The 19,949-nt window shown below is 31.0% G+C and overlaps 2 protein-coding genes and 1 pseudogene across 3 annotated transcripts; all 3 read right to left on the bottom strand.

Moving 5' to 3' along the window:
• Positions 1 to 4,995: 4,995 nt before the first annotated feature.
• On the bottom strand, positions 4,996 to 6,374 carry LOC149515134 (uncharacterized). Its single transcript, XM_089742991.1, has 5 exons — positions 5,955 to 6,374; positions 5,800 to 5,867; positions 5,645 to 5,717; positions 5,227 to 5,558; positions 4,996 to 5,140 (listed from the first exon to the last, which is right to left on the bottom strand). Exons 1-5 carry the CDS (start codon positions 6,372 to 6,374, stop codon positions 4,996 to 4,998), a joined length of 1,038 nt encoding a protein of 345 aa, XP_089599117.1.
• Positions 6,375 to 10,045: 3,671 nt separating this feature from the next.
• On the bottom strand, positions 10,046 to 14,340 carry LOC111295618 (uncharacterized). Of its 2 annotated transcripts, none has more exons than XM_089743858.1 (6): positions 13,966 to 14,340; positions 12,886 to 12,963; positions 11,898 to 12,027; positions 11,200 to 11,509; positions 10,955 to 11,034; positions 10,046 to 10,666 (listed from the first exon to the last, which is right to left on the bottom strand). In XM_089743858.1, the coding sequence occupies exons 1-6, from the start codon at positions 14,083 to 14,085 to the stop codon at positions 10,635 to 10,637; spliced, it is 750 nt and encodes a 249-aa protein (XP_089599984.1). In that variant the 5' UTR covers positions 14,086 to 14,340; the 3' UTR covers positions 10,046 to 10,634. The 2 variants fall into 2 exon arrangements, with proteins under 2 accessions (XP_089599984.1, XP_089599983.1); XM_089743857.1 differs by having other exon boundaries at positions 10,980 to 11,034; positions 13,966 to 14,332.
• Positions 14,341 to 15,603: 1,263 nt separating this feature from the next.
• LOC149515133 (putative methyltransferase PMT18 pseudogene) lies at positions 15,604 to 16,677 on the bottom strand (annotated as a pseudogene).
• Between the last annotated feature and the right edge of the window lie 3,272 nt (positions 16,678 to 19,949).

Below are 19,949 nucleotides of genomic sequence, written 5' to 3'. Positions count from 1 at the left end.
ATTTTCATTAAGTAACATAACTAGATAACAAGTCTCAAAAGATTCAAAGTAGTGTATTACAACCAAAATAAATAATACTTCATAAAATCTTATATTTTTAAGTAGTTCTTCAATGCTCGATTTTTCTAGCTTTTCTCAAGTTAATCATATTTATCATTCATAACATCTGTAAAAAAAAAGAAAATAAAGAATGAGTAAACCACAGCTCAGTAAGTAAAGGCTCACACATCTTACCGGATCAAACATCATTTTCATACATGTCATATAGATCATTCAAAATATTTGTCAAATCATAATGTCAAAATATGTCACTTCATAAATTCATAAATCAATGTCAAAATATGTTATCATTCAAATATCGTAGTCAAACCAAATCATGAATCAATCATTAAAAATCATCGTAAATCATCATTATCATTCAAATCGTTAGCTACGGTCACTGCTATAACCCGTGACATTGACCGTATCGATAATTTCATTCTCATGATCATTGCTAACTATTATAACCCGTTAGCCAAGGTTTACGCTAACTACTATTACCCGTTAGCCAGGGTTGTATGATCATGTCTTTGCTAACTACTATTACCCATTAGCCAAGGTCGTAGAACTAGTTCTGGTGTCGATGATCCCACTTTCCAGGGATATAAAAACGTAGCTATCATAAAATTATTCTTTAAACATAAATCATTTTCTCATTTCATTCATAAGCATGATCCATCATTTATATAGAGAAATACAAAATAATCATATGCTTGATCATATTTTCATACACTGAAAATAATGAAATAAAACATTCTTTCATTTAGAAACATATATATATACATAGTTTCGAAAACAAGCAAAGTGTGTGAGATTCTACTTACCTTCTTCTGATTCCACCACCTCATTTTTCTCCCTCAAAATTTAGTGGCCTATTCAAGATAATTCCAACATAATAATAATTAATCAACTCATTTGAGGCCACTTATACCAAAACAATTAAGTTAAACAAGTAATAACTCGAGTATTTAATTCTGGCAGTCAGCGCTACTTTCACTAAAACAACCATAACTCAAGATATCCAATTCGGAATTAAAATCTTATTAATGTGTTAGAAACTAGACTTGACAAGCTTTCTAACCATATATGGCTCATCTCGTGATTCTTTGTGGATTAATTATAACAATTTTTGTAATCCACGTCATATGCTGCTACCAGACAGCCTGTGTACCTTTTCATAAAAATTACGTATTTATTCATAGGTAACTCCAAATTCAATTTCACTTATTTCATTGGAAAGTAGACTCGATAAGCTTTCCAAACATATATGGCTTAAACTGTAAATCCTTGTATAAAAATTTAGGGAAATTTCGAAATTTCCCCTTACTGCTGTTACTATGCAGCCTGCACCTCCTTAGGTAAAAATTGGATAACTCTTCATAGAGAACTCGAATTCGACTCCCGTTTGTTTCATTAAAAAATTAGATTCAACATGCTTTCCAACCATATATAGTAATCATAATAGTATTTAACCCTTTAATACAGAATATAACCTTAATTCATCACTACAAACATATGATTCATATAAGGATTTATACGAAACAAAGATTTTCCTTTCTATTCCCATCAAATTTCTGTTTCAGCAATAAATTCATATTACCAACTTTCTCAACACTTAACTTGACTCTAATTAAAGTCTAAATCATCTGCCCAAAGAGGGATAATGGAAACCCTAAAATTTTAGGGTTTCTCGATTATAATTTACACCTTAAGACTTAACCATCAATACTCCAAAAATTGAAAAAGATTATTTACTCACCTCTAACAGATAATTTCTCCTTGTAGATTTGTTCTTCCCTTCACATGGAATCCTTCAATTGATCTATTCTGTATAAGAAACATATGAGAAATAAGTTTCTGTTTTTATTACGACTAATCGTCGACTGAAAACTAAAAAGTTAACTCTATTAATAAAAAAATTTAGGTTATTTATCAATAAGTCCTCTGTACTTCTCATTCTTTATTAAAGAGTCCCCCACTTATAAAAATACTTAAAATAATCTCTTTTTTTTTCGGGTATTACAATCTCCCCAACTTATAAAAAGTTTCATCCTCGAAACTTGATTTACCTTCATTTTCGAATAACTGAAGATGTCGTTTCTTCATATCATCTTTCATTTCCCAAGTTGCTTCTCTTGGTGTATGATTGCTCCATTGGACTTTTATAAAGGGAATAGTTCTATGCCTTAAGACTTGCTCTTTTTGATCAATTATTCGAATAAAATATTCCAAGTATGTTAAATCTTCTTGAACTTCTAAAGGTTCATACTCTATCACATGGCTTGGGTTAGAGACATACTTTCTCAACATGGACACATGAAAAACATTGTGCACGTCAGATAGCTGAGGTGGCAAGGTTATCCTATATGCAACTTCTCCCACCTTATCAAGAATTTCAAATGGACCTATATAACGTGGGCTTAGCTTTCCTCGCTTCCCAAATCGCATAACACCTTTTGTGGGTGACACCTTTAAAAAAATAAAAACCCCTTGTTAAAATTCTAACTCCATTCTCTTTTTATCTACCCAACTCTTCTGACGATCTTGAGCTGCTTTAAGTCTCTCCTTAATCACCTTGATCTTTTTTACAGTCAGTTGCACCATTTCTGGCCCTAGGAGTTTTCTTTCCCCAACATCATCCTAACATAAAAGGGATCTACACTTTCTACCATACAAGGCCTCAAAAGGAGCCATCCCAATACTAGATTGATAACTATTATTATAAGCAAACTCCGCTAAAGGTAAGTAATCATCCCAACTACCTTTTAGATCAATCACACATGCTCGAAGCATATCTTCTAAAATTTGATTTATTCTCTCTGTTTGCCCATTTGTCTGAGGGTGAAAGGCTGTACTTAATTTCAAATTTATCTCCATAGCTCGCTGTAAGCTTACCCAAAACTTAGAAACAAATCTAGAATCTCTATCTGACACAATACTCACTGGAACTCCATGCAATTGGATAATTTCACCCGTGTACAATTGTGCTAGTTTATCAAGTGGAGTAGTCGACTTGATAGGTAAAAATGAGCTGATTTAGTGAGTCTATCAACAATTACCCACACTGCATTATTCCCTTTAGATGACCTAGGCAACCCCATCACGAAATCCATAGAGATGTGCTCCCACTTCCATTCCGGTATCTTCAAAAGTTGTAACAACCTTGATGGTCTTTGGTGTTCAGCCTTAACTTGCTGACACACTAGACATTGGGACACAAACTGAGCTATGTCACGTTTCATATTATTCCACCAAAAACTTCCTTTCAAATCTTTATACATCTTAGTGCCTCCAGGATGTATAGTGAATCGAGACCCATGTGCTTCTTTCAAGATCTCTCATTTTAGATCAAGATCATTTGGTACACATAATCTATTTTTAAAACGTAATGTGCCATCATCGTGAAGATTAAACTCTGACCGTAAACCATTCTGCACTTCTGTTTTAATTCTGTCTAACTCACTATCTTCTTTTTATGCAAATTTTATCTTTTCGATCAAAGTTGGTTAAACCACCAAACTAGCCATAACAACACCTTTTTCCTGTATAATCACCTCGATTTGCTGCGTATCAAGTTCCTCCAATAATTTTGGTTGCAAAGTAAGCAAAGCAGCCATACTTCCAATGGACTTTCTACTAAGAGCATCAATAACTACATTAACTTTGCCCGGATGATAATTGATGGTCAAATCATAATCTTTGATTAATTCCAATCATCTTCTCTGTCTCATGTTCAACTCTTTCTGCGTAAACAGATACTTTAAACTCTTATAGTCTGTATAAATTGCACAAGGCTCCCCATACAAATAATGTCTCCATATTTTCAAAGCAAACACAATGGCAGCTAACTCTAAGTCATGAGTCGAATAATTCTGCTCGTAGGTTTTTAATTGCCTAGAAGCATAAGCAATTACCTTATCATTCTGCATTAACACACAACCTAACCCCTTCTTGGAAGCATCACTATAAATTGTAAAACTACCAATATCAGAAGGTAAGGTAAGGATAGGTGCTGACACCAATCGTTGCTTTAGCTCTTGAAAACTCTGTTCACATTCCTTAGTCCATTCAAATTTTGCTTGTTTTTGAGTTAAATGAGTCAATGGCACAGCAATTTGAGAAAACCCCTCAACAAATCTTCTATAATAACCTGCCAAGCCTATAAAACTTCTTACTTCTGTCACATTTATCGGGCGAGGCCAATTCACCACTGCCTCAATCTTTTTCGGATCAACTGAAATCCCATCTTAAAAAATAACATGACCAAGAAAACTAATACTTGTCAACCAAAATTCACATTTGCTAAACTTTACGAAGAGTTGTTTATCCCGCAAGATCTGTAATACAATCCTCAAATGCTTCTCATGTTCCTCATCACTCTTAGAATAAACCAAAATGTCATCAATAAAAACAACAACAAATTGATCCAGATACTGTTTAAAAATTCTATTCATCAAGTCCATGAAGGCAGTAGGTGCATTTGTTAATCCAAAAGGCATAACCAAAAATTCATAATGGCCATACCTAGTTCGAAAAGCAGTCTTGGATACATCACCTGCCTTAATCTTTAACTGATGATATCCAGACCGTAAATCAATCTTTGAAAAGACCTTTGCTTCTTGTAATTGATCAAACAAGTCATCAATTCGAGGAAGAGGATATTTGTTCTTCACAGTCACTTTATTTAACTCCCTATAATCAATGCATAAGCGCAGACTCCCATCTTTCTTTTTAACAAACAATACAAGAGCTCCCCAAGGTGACAAACTAAGACGAATAAACTTTTTCTCTAATAGTTCTTGGAGTTGCACCTTTAATTCACGTAACTCAGATGGAGCCATGCGATAAGAAGGCTTAGATATTGGTCCAGTTCAAGGGATAAGATCGATTTTAAATTCAATTTCTCGATAAGGAGGTAAGCCAAGTAAATCCTCAGGAAAAACATCAAAAAAATCTTTAACAATCGAAATATCTTTTAATCATGAGCCTACATTCATTTGAGTGTCTTTCACATAGGCGAGGTAGCCTGGACACCCTTTCTTTAGAGATTGCATGGCACTTGAAATTGACATAATCTGACACGAAAGGCTTAAATGATGACCTTCATATACAAGTTCTAATTATCTTGAACACTGAAACACTATTCTTTTTCTGTAACAATCAATAACTGCATGATGTATAGATAACCAATTCATCCCTAAAATCACATCAAACTCTAGCATCTTTAACTGTACCAAATCTGTTAATAGTTCACAACTCCCTATGTGTACAACATAATTCTTATAAATAGTATCAACACACATAATTTTTCCCACAGGAGTAGCAACATATAAAGGCTCATTCAACTTTTCAGGTTCAATACTCAAAGATGTAGAAAATTTGACAGAAATAAAACTATGAGAGGCCTCAGAATCAAATAGAACATTAGCATGGACACGATTAATAAGAACAATACCTGTCACCACATTATCATTTGCATTAGCATCTTGGCGGGTTAAAGTGAAAACTCGAGCATTTTCCTTTTGTGGTTATTCCATCGGTTTAGCTTTAACAGCATTATTCTTCTTGTTTAGGCAATTTTGAGCAATATGTCCATATTTTCCACATTTAAAGTAAATTCTTGCTTTTCTAAAACATGGTCCAGAATGAAATCGCTTACAAAAATCACATTTCTCGAGCTTAATACCAGATTTCGTCTCCCACTTCTTACTTATGTTTCCTCTGACATTCTTTTGATGATTACTCTAATCTCCCTCAAACCTCGAGCATTTCTTATCACCCCTCTCTTGCTCAAATCTTTTCATGTCTGACTCAATCTTCAGTGCTCGCTATAACACATCTTTATAACTATCAATTATGTGAGAAGATAAACGAGATCGAATACTTGGCTTCAACCCATGCTCGAATCGTATTGCCTTATTCTTATCTGAGTCAATGATGTGAGTACAAAAACGTCCCAGCTCATTAAACTTGTTGGCATACTTCAGCATAGACATATCATGCTTTTGCTGTAATTGCAGAAACTCATTCTCCTTCTTTACTTTCACTGATTCTGGAAAATATTGGTCAAAGAAAATCTCTTTAAACTTTTTCCAAGTCAGAGGCTCATCTGAATCTTCAAATGTGGGATTTATGGTATCCCACCAGTACTCAGCATTTTCTCTTAGTTGAATGACAGCCAAGCTCAATTTCAAATCTTCAGAGATACGCATTGCCTTAAAGAGTTTTTCTAACTCTTTAACCCAAGCTTCTATAACCAAAGGATTAGGGCCGCCTTCAAACTGAGGTGGGTTAACCTTTCGAAATCGTTCATAAGTTGTCTCGCGTTGTTGCATATTCTCTTATGTTTGCTGCTATTGTTGTATCAAATTAGACACCACCTGACACACTCCAACTAAATCATCCCGCGTCACCGGAGCATTAAGAGCATTTTCAATATCAATTTGCTCATCTTAAACATTGATGGTTTCAGATTCATCCCTTCTCCTGTCAGTTCTTTTCCTTCGACCCACAAGGTCTGCTAATGTCTCATTTCTACCACTCATTCTTACCTAATTTAATACCAACAAAGAAAAAAAATTCGTAAGTGATCAAAATAAAATAATCGAATCTTATCAGTGTAAATGCTAAGAATACTTAAGTTCTACACTATCTATAACTCAATTCTTTCCTTTCCTGGATCTTAAACCTGGCTCTGATATCAATTTTGTCACGCCTCGAATCGAGGCATAACACTGCCATATTACCTTGAAGTAAAACCCCAAAGCAATACGAAGCCTAATCCATAACCATTAAACAACTCTCAAATATAAAATGTTCTCATTAAGTAACATAGCTAGATAACAAGTCTCCAAAGGTTCAAAGTAGAGTATTACAACTAAAATAAACAATACTTCATAAAATCCTATATTTCTAAGTAGTTCTCCAATGCTCGGTTCTTCTAGCTTTTCTCAAGCTAATCATACTTATCATTCATAACATCTGTAAAAGAAAAGAAAATAAGGAATAAGCAAACCACAGCTCAGTAAGTAAAGGCTTACACACCTTACCAGATCAAACATCATTTTCATACATGTCATATAGATCATTCAAAACATTTGTCAAATCATAATGTCAAAATATGTCACTTCATAAATTCATAAATCAATGTCAAAATATGCTATCATTCAAATATCGTAGTCAAACCAAATCATGGATCAATCATTAAAAATCATCGTAAATCATCATCATCATTCAAATCGTTAGCTACGGTCACTGCTATAACCTGTGACATTGGCCGTATCGATAATTTCATTCTCATGATCATTGCTAACTATTATAACCTGTTAGCCAAGGTTTACGCTAACTACTATTACCCGTTAGCCAGGGTTGTATGATCATGTCTTTACTAACTACTATTACCCGTTAGCTAGGGTCGTAGAACTAGTTCTGGTGTCGATGATCCCACTTCCCAGGGATATAAAAACGTAGCTATCATAAAATCATTCTTTAAACATAAATCATTTTCTCATTTCATTCATAAGCATGATCCATCATTTATATAGAGAAACACAAAATAATCATATGCTTGATCATATTTTCATACACTGAAAATAATGAAATAAAACATTCTTTCATTTAAAAACATATATATACATAGTTTCGAAAACAAACAAAGTATGTGAGATTCTACTTACCTTCTTCTGATTCCACCACCTAATTTTTCTCCCTCAAAATTTAGTGGCCTATTCAAGATAATTCCAACATAACAATAATTAATCAACCCATTTGAGGCCACTTATACCAAAACAATTAAGTTAAACAAGTAATAACTCGAGTAATTAATTCTGGCTTTCAGCGCTACTTTCACTAAAACGATCATAACTCAAGATATCCAATTCGGAATTAAAATCTTATTAATGTGTTAGAAATTAGACTTGACAAGCTTTCTAACCATATATGGCTCATCTCGTGATTCTTTGTGGATTAATTATAACAATTTTTGTAATCCACGTCATATGCTGCTGCCAGACAGCCTATGTACCTTTTCATAAAAATTACGTATTTATTCATAGGTAACTCCAAATTCAATTTCGCTTATTTCATTGGAAAGTAGACTCGATAAGCTTTCCAAACATATATGGCTTAAACTGTAAATCCTTGTATAAAAATTTAGGGAAATTTCGTAATTCCCCCTTACTGCTGTTACTAGGCAGCCTGTACCTCCTTAGGTAAAAATTGGATAACTCTTCATAGAGAACTCGAATTCGACTCCTGTTTGTTTCATTAAAAAATTAGATTCAACATGCTTTCCAACCATATATAGTAATCATAGTAGTATTTAACCCTTTAATACAGAATATAATCTTAATTCATCACTACAAACATATGATTTATATCAGGATTTATACAAAACAAAGATTTTCCTTTCTATTCCCATCAAATTTATGTTTCAGCAATAAATTCACATTACCAACTTTCTCAACACTTAACTTGACTCTAATTAAAGTCTAAATCATCTGCCTAAAGAGGGATAATGGAAACCCTAAAATTTTAGGCTTTCTCGATTATAATTTACACTTTAAGACTTAACCATCAATACTCCAAAAATTAAAAAAAATTATTTACTCACCTCTAACAGATAATTTCTCCTTGTAGATTTGTTCTTCCCTTCACATGGAATCCTTCAAATGATCTATTCTGTATAAGAAACATATGAGAAATAAGTTTCTGTTTTTATTACGACTAATCGTCGACTGAAAACTGAAAAGTTAACTCTATTAATAAAAAAATTTAGGTTATTTATCAATAAGTCATCTGCACTTCTCATTCTTTATTAAAGAAATAATCTCTTTTTTTTTTTTTTCGGGTATTACAAAAACCTTGTTAATCATGAAGATTGTCTATAACAGACAGGCATTTTGGATAAGTTGCTTCAATAAATCTCATGTATTGTCCATTGCTGCTGAAATTTCAGTGCTTCTGCTTGTCATTTCACTTTGGTGTGTCGTATGTGTGGACTGTGGACGCTTAACAACAAATGGAACAGGGCAAGAGTAGCATCTAGTTAAGTTGGTATTTGTTGCTATTGACTCTACAGTTTCATTAAAGCTTTGCTTCTTAGTAAGATGAGTCGAAAAAAGTGAAAATAAAAAATTTATTAATTTGATGATTAATAAATTTTTAATTTAAAAATTTTTTTATCCTTTTTACTAAACAAACCTTAAGTATCCGCATCACACGTCCATTGTCAATCATGATATGGAGATTGTACTGTCTAAATATATGATAAAATTGATTGTCAAACAACTATGAAAGTTTGCAGGGAAACAAAATGGAATATTTGCAACATACATACATCATCTATCTAATAAATTCTTTGACTCAAGTCTATATATATATAAACTTTGAAAGCAAAATAAAATCCATTTTATTAGTAGTCAATATGAACCATATTTCATTGAACCTGACAATAACTGCCTAAGGGTTGAGACAAACGAACAGCTAACGTAATTTCTTTATTTATGTTGAAAACCAAACTCTAGGCCTACAACTCCACCAAGCTCTGAAGTCACTGTAAAACCAAACCAAAACAAAAGATGATTGCCTTATAAAAGGAATCATCCAATTTATATCATAAATTTCTATGAAGGTTGATCACATTATTATAATCTGCATTTTCCAAAATGATAATTCTCAAGACAATTAATTAATGCAAACCCATAATCAATGTTCCCTATAAAGTTGCTTAAGCCAAATTCACCATTCAAGCATTTGAGCCCCCCAAAAAAAAACTTAATTTTTTTAAATTAAATTTGTAACAACAATCACATATACAGAATAAAACTACATAAAAGTAAATCACTGAATTAGTTATCTAATTACCCATCAAAAGTCAACTTTGGCTATTAGAACAGGTTTAAATAAACCTCAAAATCCAAATTCACAAACTCCAAAATATAATTCGAATTGAGTAGAATGAAATTGGAATCTTACAGCTATCAGTAATAAAATTTGAAAAAAGAAAAGAAATTGAACTCGTATCTTTTAGTTCACTGTTGTTGTTTTCTTTGTAAACCAAACAATAGAGACAAAAGTTCCATAATTATCACCATTTCCAGCACATATTTTCCTTCTTCCAATTTTAATATATGTTCCATTATACATGTTTTTCACCAAGCACAGATCATACATGAATGAGCAGGCAAAAGATCCTTCCATTAATTTCACAATAATCCCACCTTGAGAAAAGTTGAACTAATTCTAATAACAATCTCAGCTGCGAGACTAGGAAAGGGTCATCAGTTATTCATTCTCCCTGTCAACTCTGGCAAGCAACCCAGATGAGAAACAAAGGCTCTTTCTTATGGTGCATTTAAATCTTGAATCACAGCTGGTGTGTTTATGCCACAGTACGCATGGGGGGGAATGGAACTATATTCACATAACTCGCACCACAGCACCATTATCTCAATATAAACTACAAAAGTCACTGTTAAACATGACAGATTTCCTGACCTCCGACGAAATGTGGTAGCTTGAAGAAATCTAGAGCACATGCTTCAAAGAATCCTCAGTTCACAGCCAACTTATCACATAAAGACTGATACGCTGAGTTACAATGCTTGAATTTCTCCTCTGCAACAGCCTGCTCAATATGCATTCATTGAATAGTTCATTAAACTAAGTTAAATAACAATGATAATAGAACAATCAAAAAGAACATAAGTGTTTGAAGTCAACAAGCAATTATCTACCAGTCTGGTATTTAAAATGTAGCCATAAAAACCGGCACAAGTTTGGTTAAATTAACAGTCATTATTTTAGAATTTAGATATCAAATATTATAACAGTTTTTTCCTTATAAAAGGACAATCCTGAATCTTCCGCAAAACAATCAAATCAGTCCAGTATTCTAAGCAGAACAATAAAGTACCCTGATGAATGGGGTATGTTGATACCTTCGAAGAGCCATGATGATGATCTGGATGCCATTTCAGTGCACAGGCCCTATATCTAAAAATTAGAGAATGAAATCAATTAGTCAACATAAAGAAATATCCTTTAAAAGCAGCCATGGTGCTTTTAACAACAGAAACAATTTACAAGGTTACTGTATGCACCCAAAAAGAAATAACAAAAAAATAAAAGAGTATTTGAGAAACACAACAAAGAACTCACGCATTTTTAACGTCTTCAAGTGTTAGAGAACCAGATGCACTTAGGCCAAGGGCCTGCCTGTCTGCAACCATATCTTGGTCTGAACTCTCTGAAGTATCTGATTTGGTTGACGAGTCAGAATCAGAATCCTCATCAAATCTATATCTCCAGTTCCAAGATTTCTCATAGTTATTTGAGTATCTGGATGAGCTCCTCCATTGAGGATTCTCCTCATTAATGAAGGACCAATAAAAGAACTGGCTTCCACGAAATGCAGACCTAAACATGTTCTCAATGTTATCATCACTGTCTTCACAAAACTCAAAAGGTCCTGATCAAGTGTTTAAAACGAGAAGTTTTGGCCCTTAATCCAGGAGAATAACATGCTAGAACATGCAATATGCTATAACCCCCTAATGAAATTTCAAAAAACTTTCAGAATAAGGGCATAAATTGTTGTGCAGTTATTGAAGGTTTATGAGATGCTCAGAATGGAGCAATGAGCGTCACATCCAACACTGAATGACCATTATTAAAGTAATGCAGCCCAAGAACTAAGGTTTCAAAAGGCCACTCCCTGGAAAAATATGAACAAAATTCAATCTAAAGGCCCCTTTAGATGGGCATGATTTCATATTTGTGTAATAAATTTAGAGGTGTGAAAATGACAAGTTTTAAAAGATTAACATATCATAAACCCAGGTACTTCACATCCTTACTTCTACCCCTGTACTGAAATCCTCTATAGCCAGGCCAATCTCTTCTGGATCCCCTACTGTTCTGCTTTTTGAACCATGAGGGGCCTCCATTTGATGTTGCATCATCGTCATGAAACTCATCTTTCCAGTTCTGAAAACAGAATGACCAAAGCACAGTTGAAATCCTTTCAATCAAAGATATAATAAAAGCAATAATATACTAAAAAGTTAAATGTACAAATATTTCTAATGTTTGAAGAAAATTTTTGGCAATATGTATTACTAGCACAACCTAGAGCATTAAAAATCATTTTTTCCAGCTTTTGCATTTAGAATTAAACATCTTATGACAATTTTAAAAAATCTGACCTTCAACCTTTCCTACAAAGCTTAACAAGAATTCTTATGCTGATTTTTAGTTGAAAAAGGACAAAACCAACTTTGATTGATTCCATAAAAAAAAATCAACTAAAATTTGATTCAACATGCCAGACTTTATTTCCCTTTTCAGTAACATAGCATCCTCATTCAAAGCTATCCAAAATGCTCATCATTCGGAAAGTAGCAATATCATCATCTTAAATTACCAGATTTTGACCAACTATTAAGTTCATAGATATAGGTCTTGACTACATTAAGTAGTAGTTCCAATTCAAATGTGTGAATGGATAACTTTGACACAGTTCTAAGAGAAATATAGGAGTCAGGTGAAGGTCACCACAGCGTGTGTTGATCCCGTGCATTATATGTGATTGGCAGGTCCTGCAGGATCTGCACCCATATATGTGCATGGGAATCCCAAAATGTAGGATAGGTCCCCTCAGGAATGGAATGGCACGTGACTGACTATCATAGGGCTACTAAGATCATGATACAGGCCACTCAATACAAATTCTCCATAATGCAACTTTTGAACCCACAAGATTATGTATGCTTTACCATAAGCGTACAGGTTTTATTTGAATTTCACCCTAAACTAGATAAACAAGTAATCAACATGAACAGAAACCTCAAATATGTAGTCTGCGTAAGCACCGATATTGCGCAATAATTCTTGCTCTGCATGAAGCCTTCTGGGTCTCTTAACCTGCAAACAAAAAAATTACAAGAACTACATGAATTATCATTCAAAATTTGCAAAGAATAAAAGAAATTTTAAAGTATTGCAAGTTAGATGATAAGTATAAAAACTAACAAAAACGAATTTCACATGAATTTTCTGCCTAGGTGGGTGGAATAATTAACCAAAAGAAAATAAATACTCCTAACGGAGTACAAGAATTGGCAGAAAGCAACCAACAACAATCCCATTATACCTAGCTTCTTTCAATAGCTTCATCCAGTATCATATCTTAGGCAAAAGAAGTTTTTCTTAAAACCTCAACTCATTCTCCTAATAGATCTTGAATTACAACTGTTTTTCCACTGCAGATAAAAAACCTATGACTGCTAGTTTTCACTTTCTAGATACATATTCATACATTTAATCAAGAGAGCATTATAAACATAAGAAATTGGCATACTAAATACTTTCTAGAAAAAAAAAAACATAAACAAAAAATCTAGCAATTAAAGTCAAATAAATGTCATCAATGAGTACCGAGACATCTAACCATTCGAAATTCAACCCAAATTCAGAACTTGCCATTTGCACTAAATGAAAATTAAGCATTTTGAACTTAATAATCTCAAATTAAAAACTAATCAATTAAATATGGAATCAAATTCACAGGCTGCCTGTATTTTTCATAATATTAACATTCTTTACCATTCCAATTTCTAATATATTCAATCACTAAAAAAATCATAGATACAAAAAAAAAAAAAAAGTGCACCAAGACTCCAATGTCTTCATTTACATATTATATGCAACCCCAGATAGCAAAAAGGCTCCAAAATGAGGAGAGAAACAGCTTCAAAATTTTTTTTGATAAACATTATTTTTTCCAAATTATCTAATCTAAGACACCATAAATCATAAAAATACAGCAAATTTTCACAAAGCAAACAAAACCCATGGAAGGAAACATGTTCAAAAGTACAAAAATCTGTTTCAATCAACCAAAAAAAAAAAAAAAAGAAAGCTTACAAATTGCCAATGCTTTCGTCTTTTGTATTCAAGGACGGGAGTGGAATGGAAGAAGGAAGCCCTTTGGAAAAGATAGTTGCTTTGCGGGTTCAAAACGGCTGCTTTTATTGCCCTATTCATCTATTTCGACCTAACAAAAGAAAAACAAAACAGTCATACGTTTTCGTAGAGATTTTTTTAAGGGTGAGGTTCGAAACTCGCCGCCTGGAGACAAGACAACTTTAGAGCAACGGCACCACCAGGTGAGTCGGAGACTCCGCTTTTTTCGGGATTCAAAGTGGTTGATAAATTTTCTATTTTACTACACTCTTTTTACTTTTACAGCGCTAATGGCATTCTTCTTTGTAATTGTTACTGCTCATGATGTTCATGACTATATTAATTTAAGGATTAAGTTATCCATACAAATTTAAAGGTTCGTTTAATATTTTTAAGAATTTGAATAAAAATTTAAAATTTATTAAATAAATTTATATATAATTTTTAGATTCATTTAAATTTTGAGCTTGAATAAAATAATTAAAATTTGAGCATAATTAAAATAAAATATATAATTAAAATATTATAATTATATAAGTGTGTATATATAAATTTTTATTTTTATATTTTAATTTTTTATTATATAAATTAAATTTAATAGATATGTTTAAAATTTATTTTTTTAATTTAGATTAAATTTTAAAAAATTTTGATGTCAAAAATATAAAATTCAATCGAACATAAATAAATATATAAATTATTAATATCAAATATGAGTTCGATCTAAATTTGATTCGATTTAACTTGTAAACATTTATATTTTTGAGTAGAATTATTCAATTGGATCATATCTAGCTTGAAAATAAAATTTTAGATCGGAAGCCATTGACACAATAATAATTATATTAATTATATATTTATTTGAACATAATATAAATAAATGAATTAATCTTGATGCCAAGATTTTAGACCATCCATTCAAAAATTATCCCAAAAATGATACTTGTTAATATTAACTAGTGAGCGAACTTGGCTTCCCTTAATGTGTTAAGTTAATTTTTTATATTTTATTTGTCTGAAATAATTTATTCTAAATTTAGTAACTGAAATTTAATATAAAATTGAATACTAATGTTTATTGTTATAGCAAATATAAAGGTAATCAATTTAAGAGAAAATGTATAATTAAATAATTTATTCATAATTAAGATAGATAATTATTCAAAAAGTATTATGTGCTATCATAGTAAATAAGCAGTAGTCATTAATTTTCAAGTGATTATCAGTAATGAATTTTTTACATCCTCCTAAGAATGATTTGTTTTTGCTATTATATTGAATGGTCCAAGATTTATTTATATGAAGAATTAACAAAGTGATAAAATAATTTTTGTCTTATAGATGTTTGTGAAAACTCTTAAGAATATGCTGTAGAAAAAATGTAATGAAAATTTGTTAATAGATATTTTGAATATATGCTTCGTTATGTAATATTGTTATAATATTTGTATAATTGTTTATCAAGATAGGATGACCATTGATGTTTGCATTGATCATCGAGCAATGAAAAGTAGGACTATTAGAGTAGCCATCTTCTTCATATTTTGTACAGTTAAATTGAGTGTTGTAACTTGGAATACAAAATATAATAATTGTAATTTAAATGGAGTGAAATGGTAAAGATGCCTTACCATGGTTTTGCCAAGGGATCAAACAACGAGAACAATGAGCCAAGTCAAAAGCCCTTGCTGGGTAAGGAAGCCTCTTTGAACCCATGATTCCAATCATTGCAGGAACTCCATGTTCCAGCGCAAACTGGACCTATGCTTCATATGTATCTCTTGGAGCAAAAGATATTGTCAAGACATTCCTCTTTAAGAGGTAAGCACCGAAACTTGCAACCTAACACCAGAGAAAAGAAGAAAAGAATTATCGAAGGCAATTAGTAGACCATAGGAATACCAGTTATTATCATAGACCAAAAGTTGATACGGTCTTTGTAATGGCACAGGAGACAAAGAATTCATGACTTCAAAAAGTTTATAAGCCAATTAGATAGCAACAAATCCTAAAAGATGCGAAAAGATACGAGCAAATAAATTGAAGATAATGTTCATTACTTACCCCACAGTCGGTATCAACTGTTGTTTTGATGGTTCCATCAGCAAGGGGAATGAGCTTGCCAATGTCATCGCTATATGCATCAGCTCCCTGAGGGAACATGGTGCCTCCCCCAGGGAATCCGAAACGATCACCCTCCACGTGAATCCAATTCTGAATGGCCTTCTCAATGCTAAGTTCTCTATGAGGGATGTTGTCATACCAGGCATTATCTCGGCTCTGAAGCCATTTAGAAGGGGTCTTATATTTTGGAGGAGCAAGTATACGACAGAGGAAGAGTTCTTCCTTCGTGGGACAATGCCGCTCTCTATATTTCATCATGTTATGATCAAATTTCCTTCCCCTCACTTTATCTTGGCAGGGGGTGTAGTCGCTGAATGATATATCACATGGTGGGAACTGACTGATTGTTTTAGAACTGTCGAGCTCAACTTGATGATGGCTTGCAAAGTCCAAGTTGGGTGATGATGAATTAACTGCAGCGTTGCCCATATCCTGCAAAAAAATAGAAAACTCTATCAACAGCCATTGACTAAACACAGAAAATAAATAAAATGATCAATGAACAACATAATTTAACAAAAATTAATATAAAAAAAATGAATATTAAGTAACCTTTTAATTTTAACCAAAAGTTATTTATACAAATTAGTCTATATATACCATTTATAATATAAAAAGAATCCAATAAACCTATAATCTAATAAAGATATAAACAATCTCTATAATATCTCATCAAATTTTAAATAACTCTAAAAAGAAATTTAACGCTACATGTAACCTAATTATAAATGCACATCTTCTGTTATTAAGCATAACAAACAACATTACAAATAACAAAACCAAATCCTAAAATTCACCTCACATGAAAACAACCTCTCAATTATAATAGAACCTACAAAAAAATAAAAATTCTTATCAATAGCCATTAACCAAACAAAAAATAAATAAATTGAATGATTAATGAACAACATAATTCAATAGTAATATATGTTAAAAAAATGTATAGTAAATAAACTGTTAATTTTAATAAAAAATTATTCATATAAAATAGTTTATATATATTGTTCATAATATTAAAAAAATCCACTACACCTACAATCTAATGATTGAGATATTAACGATCTTCGTAATAACTCATCAGATTTTAAATAACCTTTAAAAGAAATTCAATACTATAAATTCACATAGTAACAATAATGAGATGTGGAAGAAAAAAAAATAACAGTAAGTAGTAATACAAATATTTTATATGATTAAAGTAACATGGTTTGTCTTAATCAAGATCAACATACATCTTAAATCTTAATCATGAAAGTGACAAATTCTCATATTAAACCACCAAAACTATTAACAAATGAATACACATACAATCATATATCTAGATCAAAACCTTCAAACTATAAACAAATCCATTGACAAAATTGTAAGTTTTTATGCATTGAAAATGAAGTCGAAACCTGGCATTGTAGGCATTGTTTTCCTCCTTAAACTTGAAAATTTATTTTGCAATCATTATTCACTAACCATCTATACTATTTACATTAAACATGATTATTTTTTAAAACTTGTTAGTCTCACATATATGAAATATTATGGCAATCCACTAATCTTGCAGACAAAACCAAAATAGATTATCTAATAAGAAAATGAAAACAATCCCAAACTGTTTATTAATTTAACATCTGTTTTTGTTTTTGAGCCAATGATGTTTAAGACTATTTTATGGGCTGTGGATGTTTGGGTTTATTCGACTTCAAATGTCTTGGTTGTAATTACTTTTTATGTTATAAAAATAGCAAACAATAGGAAAGATAGTAGTAGAGTCTTTGTCACTTTTTGTGTTATAATAACTGCATAGATAACAAATAATGGAGAAGATAGTGACAGCATTTTTTATGATATCAAGGGAAGGAATTTCTTTTGACCTCTTTTTGTAAAAGCAATTTTTTTTTTATTTGATATCATGACAAGCAAAACAGAGATATCCAAATATTAACATTATTCATATACTACCATGATCTTCTGATTATAAATACAAACAATTCAAGCTTTACATTTTATCCAAAATACATATTTTACTCAAAAACAGTAAAAATCTAAAATAACAATGAAAACCCAAAAATAAAAAAATAATCCAAGTTTCAACCAAGATCAGAGCATGCAAAGATAAATAACTAAAAAAAAAAAAACACATTAAGAACAACATACAACCTCAAGAATCACAAAACCTAAATCTCGATCAACATAAAAATATATAACATCAAAATCAACAAAACAAAGAACAAATTTTAGCAAAAAAAATGAGAGAAAAAAAAAAAGATGGAAAGATAAAAAACAAAAATCAATAGCCAAACCAAATGTAACAACTTCAAAACTTAACTTTAAACAAACCTATTGCAGTCAAAGACAATTGTTAAACAAAAAATAACACCATAGATACCTGTAAGAAGAAAAAGAAACACATGTAAGAAGCAGAAAAAAACTTCTACCATACACTCTAAACAGTCGAAACTTTCCCCCAACCAAATTGTCTCCAACCAACAGAAACCCCCTCCCTAACTTAAACGACACAGCATTATAGAAAGAAAAAAAAAACACGTCTTAATAAAATGACTTAAGAGACTTTGTTTTTTATATATAAGGGTATATGGATTTGATATCTAAAGCAAACAATTATGATCATTTTCAAATATGCTTTTACCTTAGAGGTAATAACTGAGAGTTAAGACATATGTAATAAATAAAATCTGTAATAACAAACTAAAATTCGAGTAAAGTTCATGGGTTTAAAACCTTTAATCAACTTATCAGTAGTATAATCTATTTGCAGAATATACAAATGTTAAATTTTTAAATTCAAATTAAAATTTTTATAACATCAAATATATATATATATATATATTTGTAAGCTCCTACCAACATCAAGTATATATTTATAAGCTCCTACCAAACTTAACCAACCAAATGCAATTGACAGATAACTAAATTGAATGAAAAGCAAATAAATTGTAGCTCATGACTTCAATATTAATTAGAACAAGGAAAGCTTCCCTTCCTCCATTACTTAGCTGGATAATTTTTGGGGAATTGAGAAGATAAAGTGACTAGTGACCTCAATAAAATGTCTAAAGAATAAATTGTGGTTGCATATGAAGGATAAAACTTATATTAAATTTTATAGGTAAAGTTGTAAAGTTTCATCTTAGAAATGAGTAAATAAAACTTTAATAAAAAATTTAAATCGATAAATTGATAAAATTTAATGTAAAAATTAATAATATGTAAAAAAAATTTATTAAAAATATTATTTATAATTCAACTTTGATCGATACTTATTCGATGATAAAAATTCTATTAATTTTTTTACTAAAAATACCTATTTAATAAATATATAATTTTTTTAAAAAAATTTGCATACTTGATTTATGTGATGAAAATTTTTAATTTATTAATTTTGATTTTTTATTTTAATTTGTATTGAAACTTTATGAATTTCACTTCTGAAACTTCATATTAGGCTTTTCCTACGGATGAATAGTATATGATTAAAAGGTATCATGTAATACTTTTTTTAATTTTTTCTATTTATTAAATTTTTTATATTCAACAATTTTTTTTAAAAAAAATATGTTTGAAAAGTGGGATCCATTTTACACCAAGTTTTTTTTTTCTTCCCTTTTTAGGGATAAAATATTAATTAATAAATATTTAATATATAATTTATGCATTCATCTACCAAATATATAAATTTTATTTATATTGAATTTTGTTTCACTTTCATTAAAGGTGTCAATGTGACATCTTATTTTTTTTCTCTTTTTTTTTTTGGTTTTTTCTTCTTATTTCTTTTTTGCCAACTTTTTTTATTTTTAATTTAAATA

The sequence above is a fragment of the Durio zibethinus genome, chromosome 14 (assembly GCF_047325235.1).
Source record: "Durio zibethinus cultivar Kanyao isolate XHJ-2024 chromosome 14, ASM4732523v1, whole genome shotgun sequence".
Lineage (NCBI taxonomy): Eukaryota > Viridiplantae > Streptophyta > Magnoliopsida > Malvales > Malvaceae > Durio > Durio zibethinus.
This window is presented reverse-complemented; position numbering and strand designations above follow the sequence as displayed.

Excerpts from the sequence above, each read along its gene's own strand:
- LOC111295618 (XM_089743857.1), bottom strand. The coding sequence starts at position 14,085 with ATGAATAGGGCAATAAAAGCAGCCGTTTTGAACCCGCAAAGCAACTAT. Across the intron at positions 12,964-13,965 it reads GACGAAAGCATTGGCAATTT|GTTAAGAGACCCAGAAGGCT; the intron begins GTAAGCTTTCTT and ends TTTTGTTTGCAG. Across the intron at positions 12,028-12,885 it reads ACGCAGACTACATATTTGAG|AACTGGAAAGATGAGTTTCA; the intron begins GTTTCTGTTCAT and ends TTCTGTTTTCAG.
- LOC149515134 (XM_089742991.1), bottom strand. The coding sequence starts at position 6,374 with ATGCAACAACGCGAGACAACTTATGAACGATTTCGAAAGGTTAACCCA. Across the intron at positions 5,868-5,954 it reads TTGACTCAGATAAGAATAAG|CGAGCACTGAAGATTGAGTC; the intron begins GCAATACGATTC and ends GATGTGTTATAG. Across the intron at positions 5,559-5,644 it reads AGCAAGAATTTACTTTAAAT|GAAAATGCTCGAGTTTTCAC; the intron begins GTGGAAAATATG and ends TAACCACAAAAG.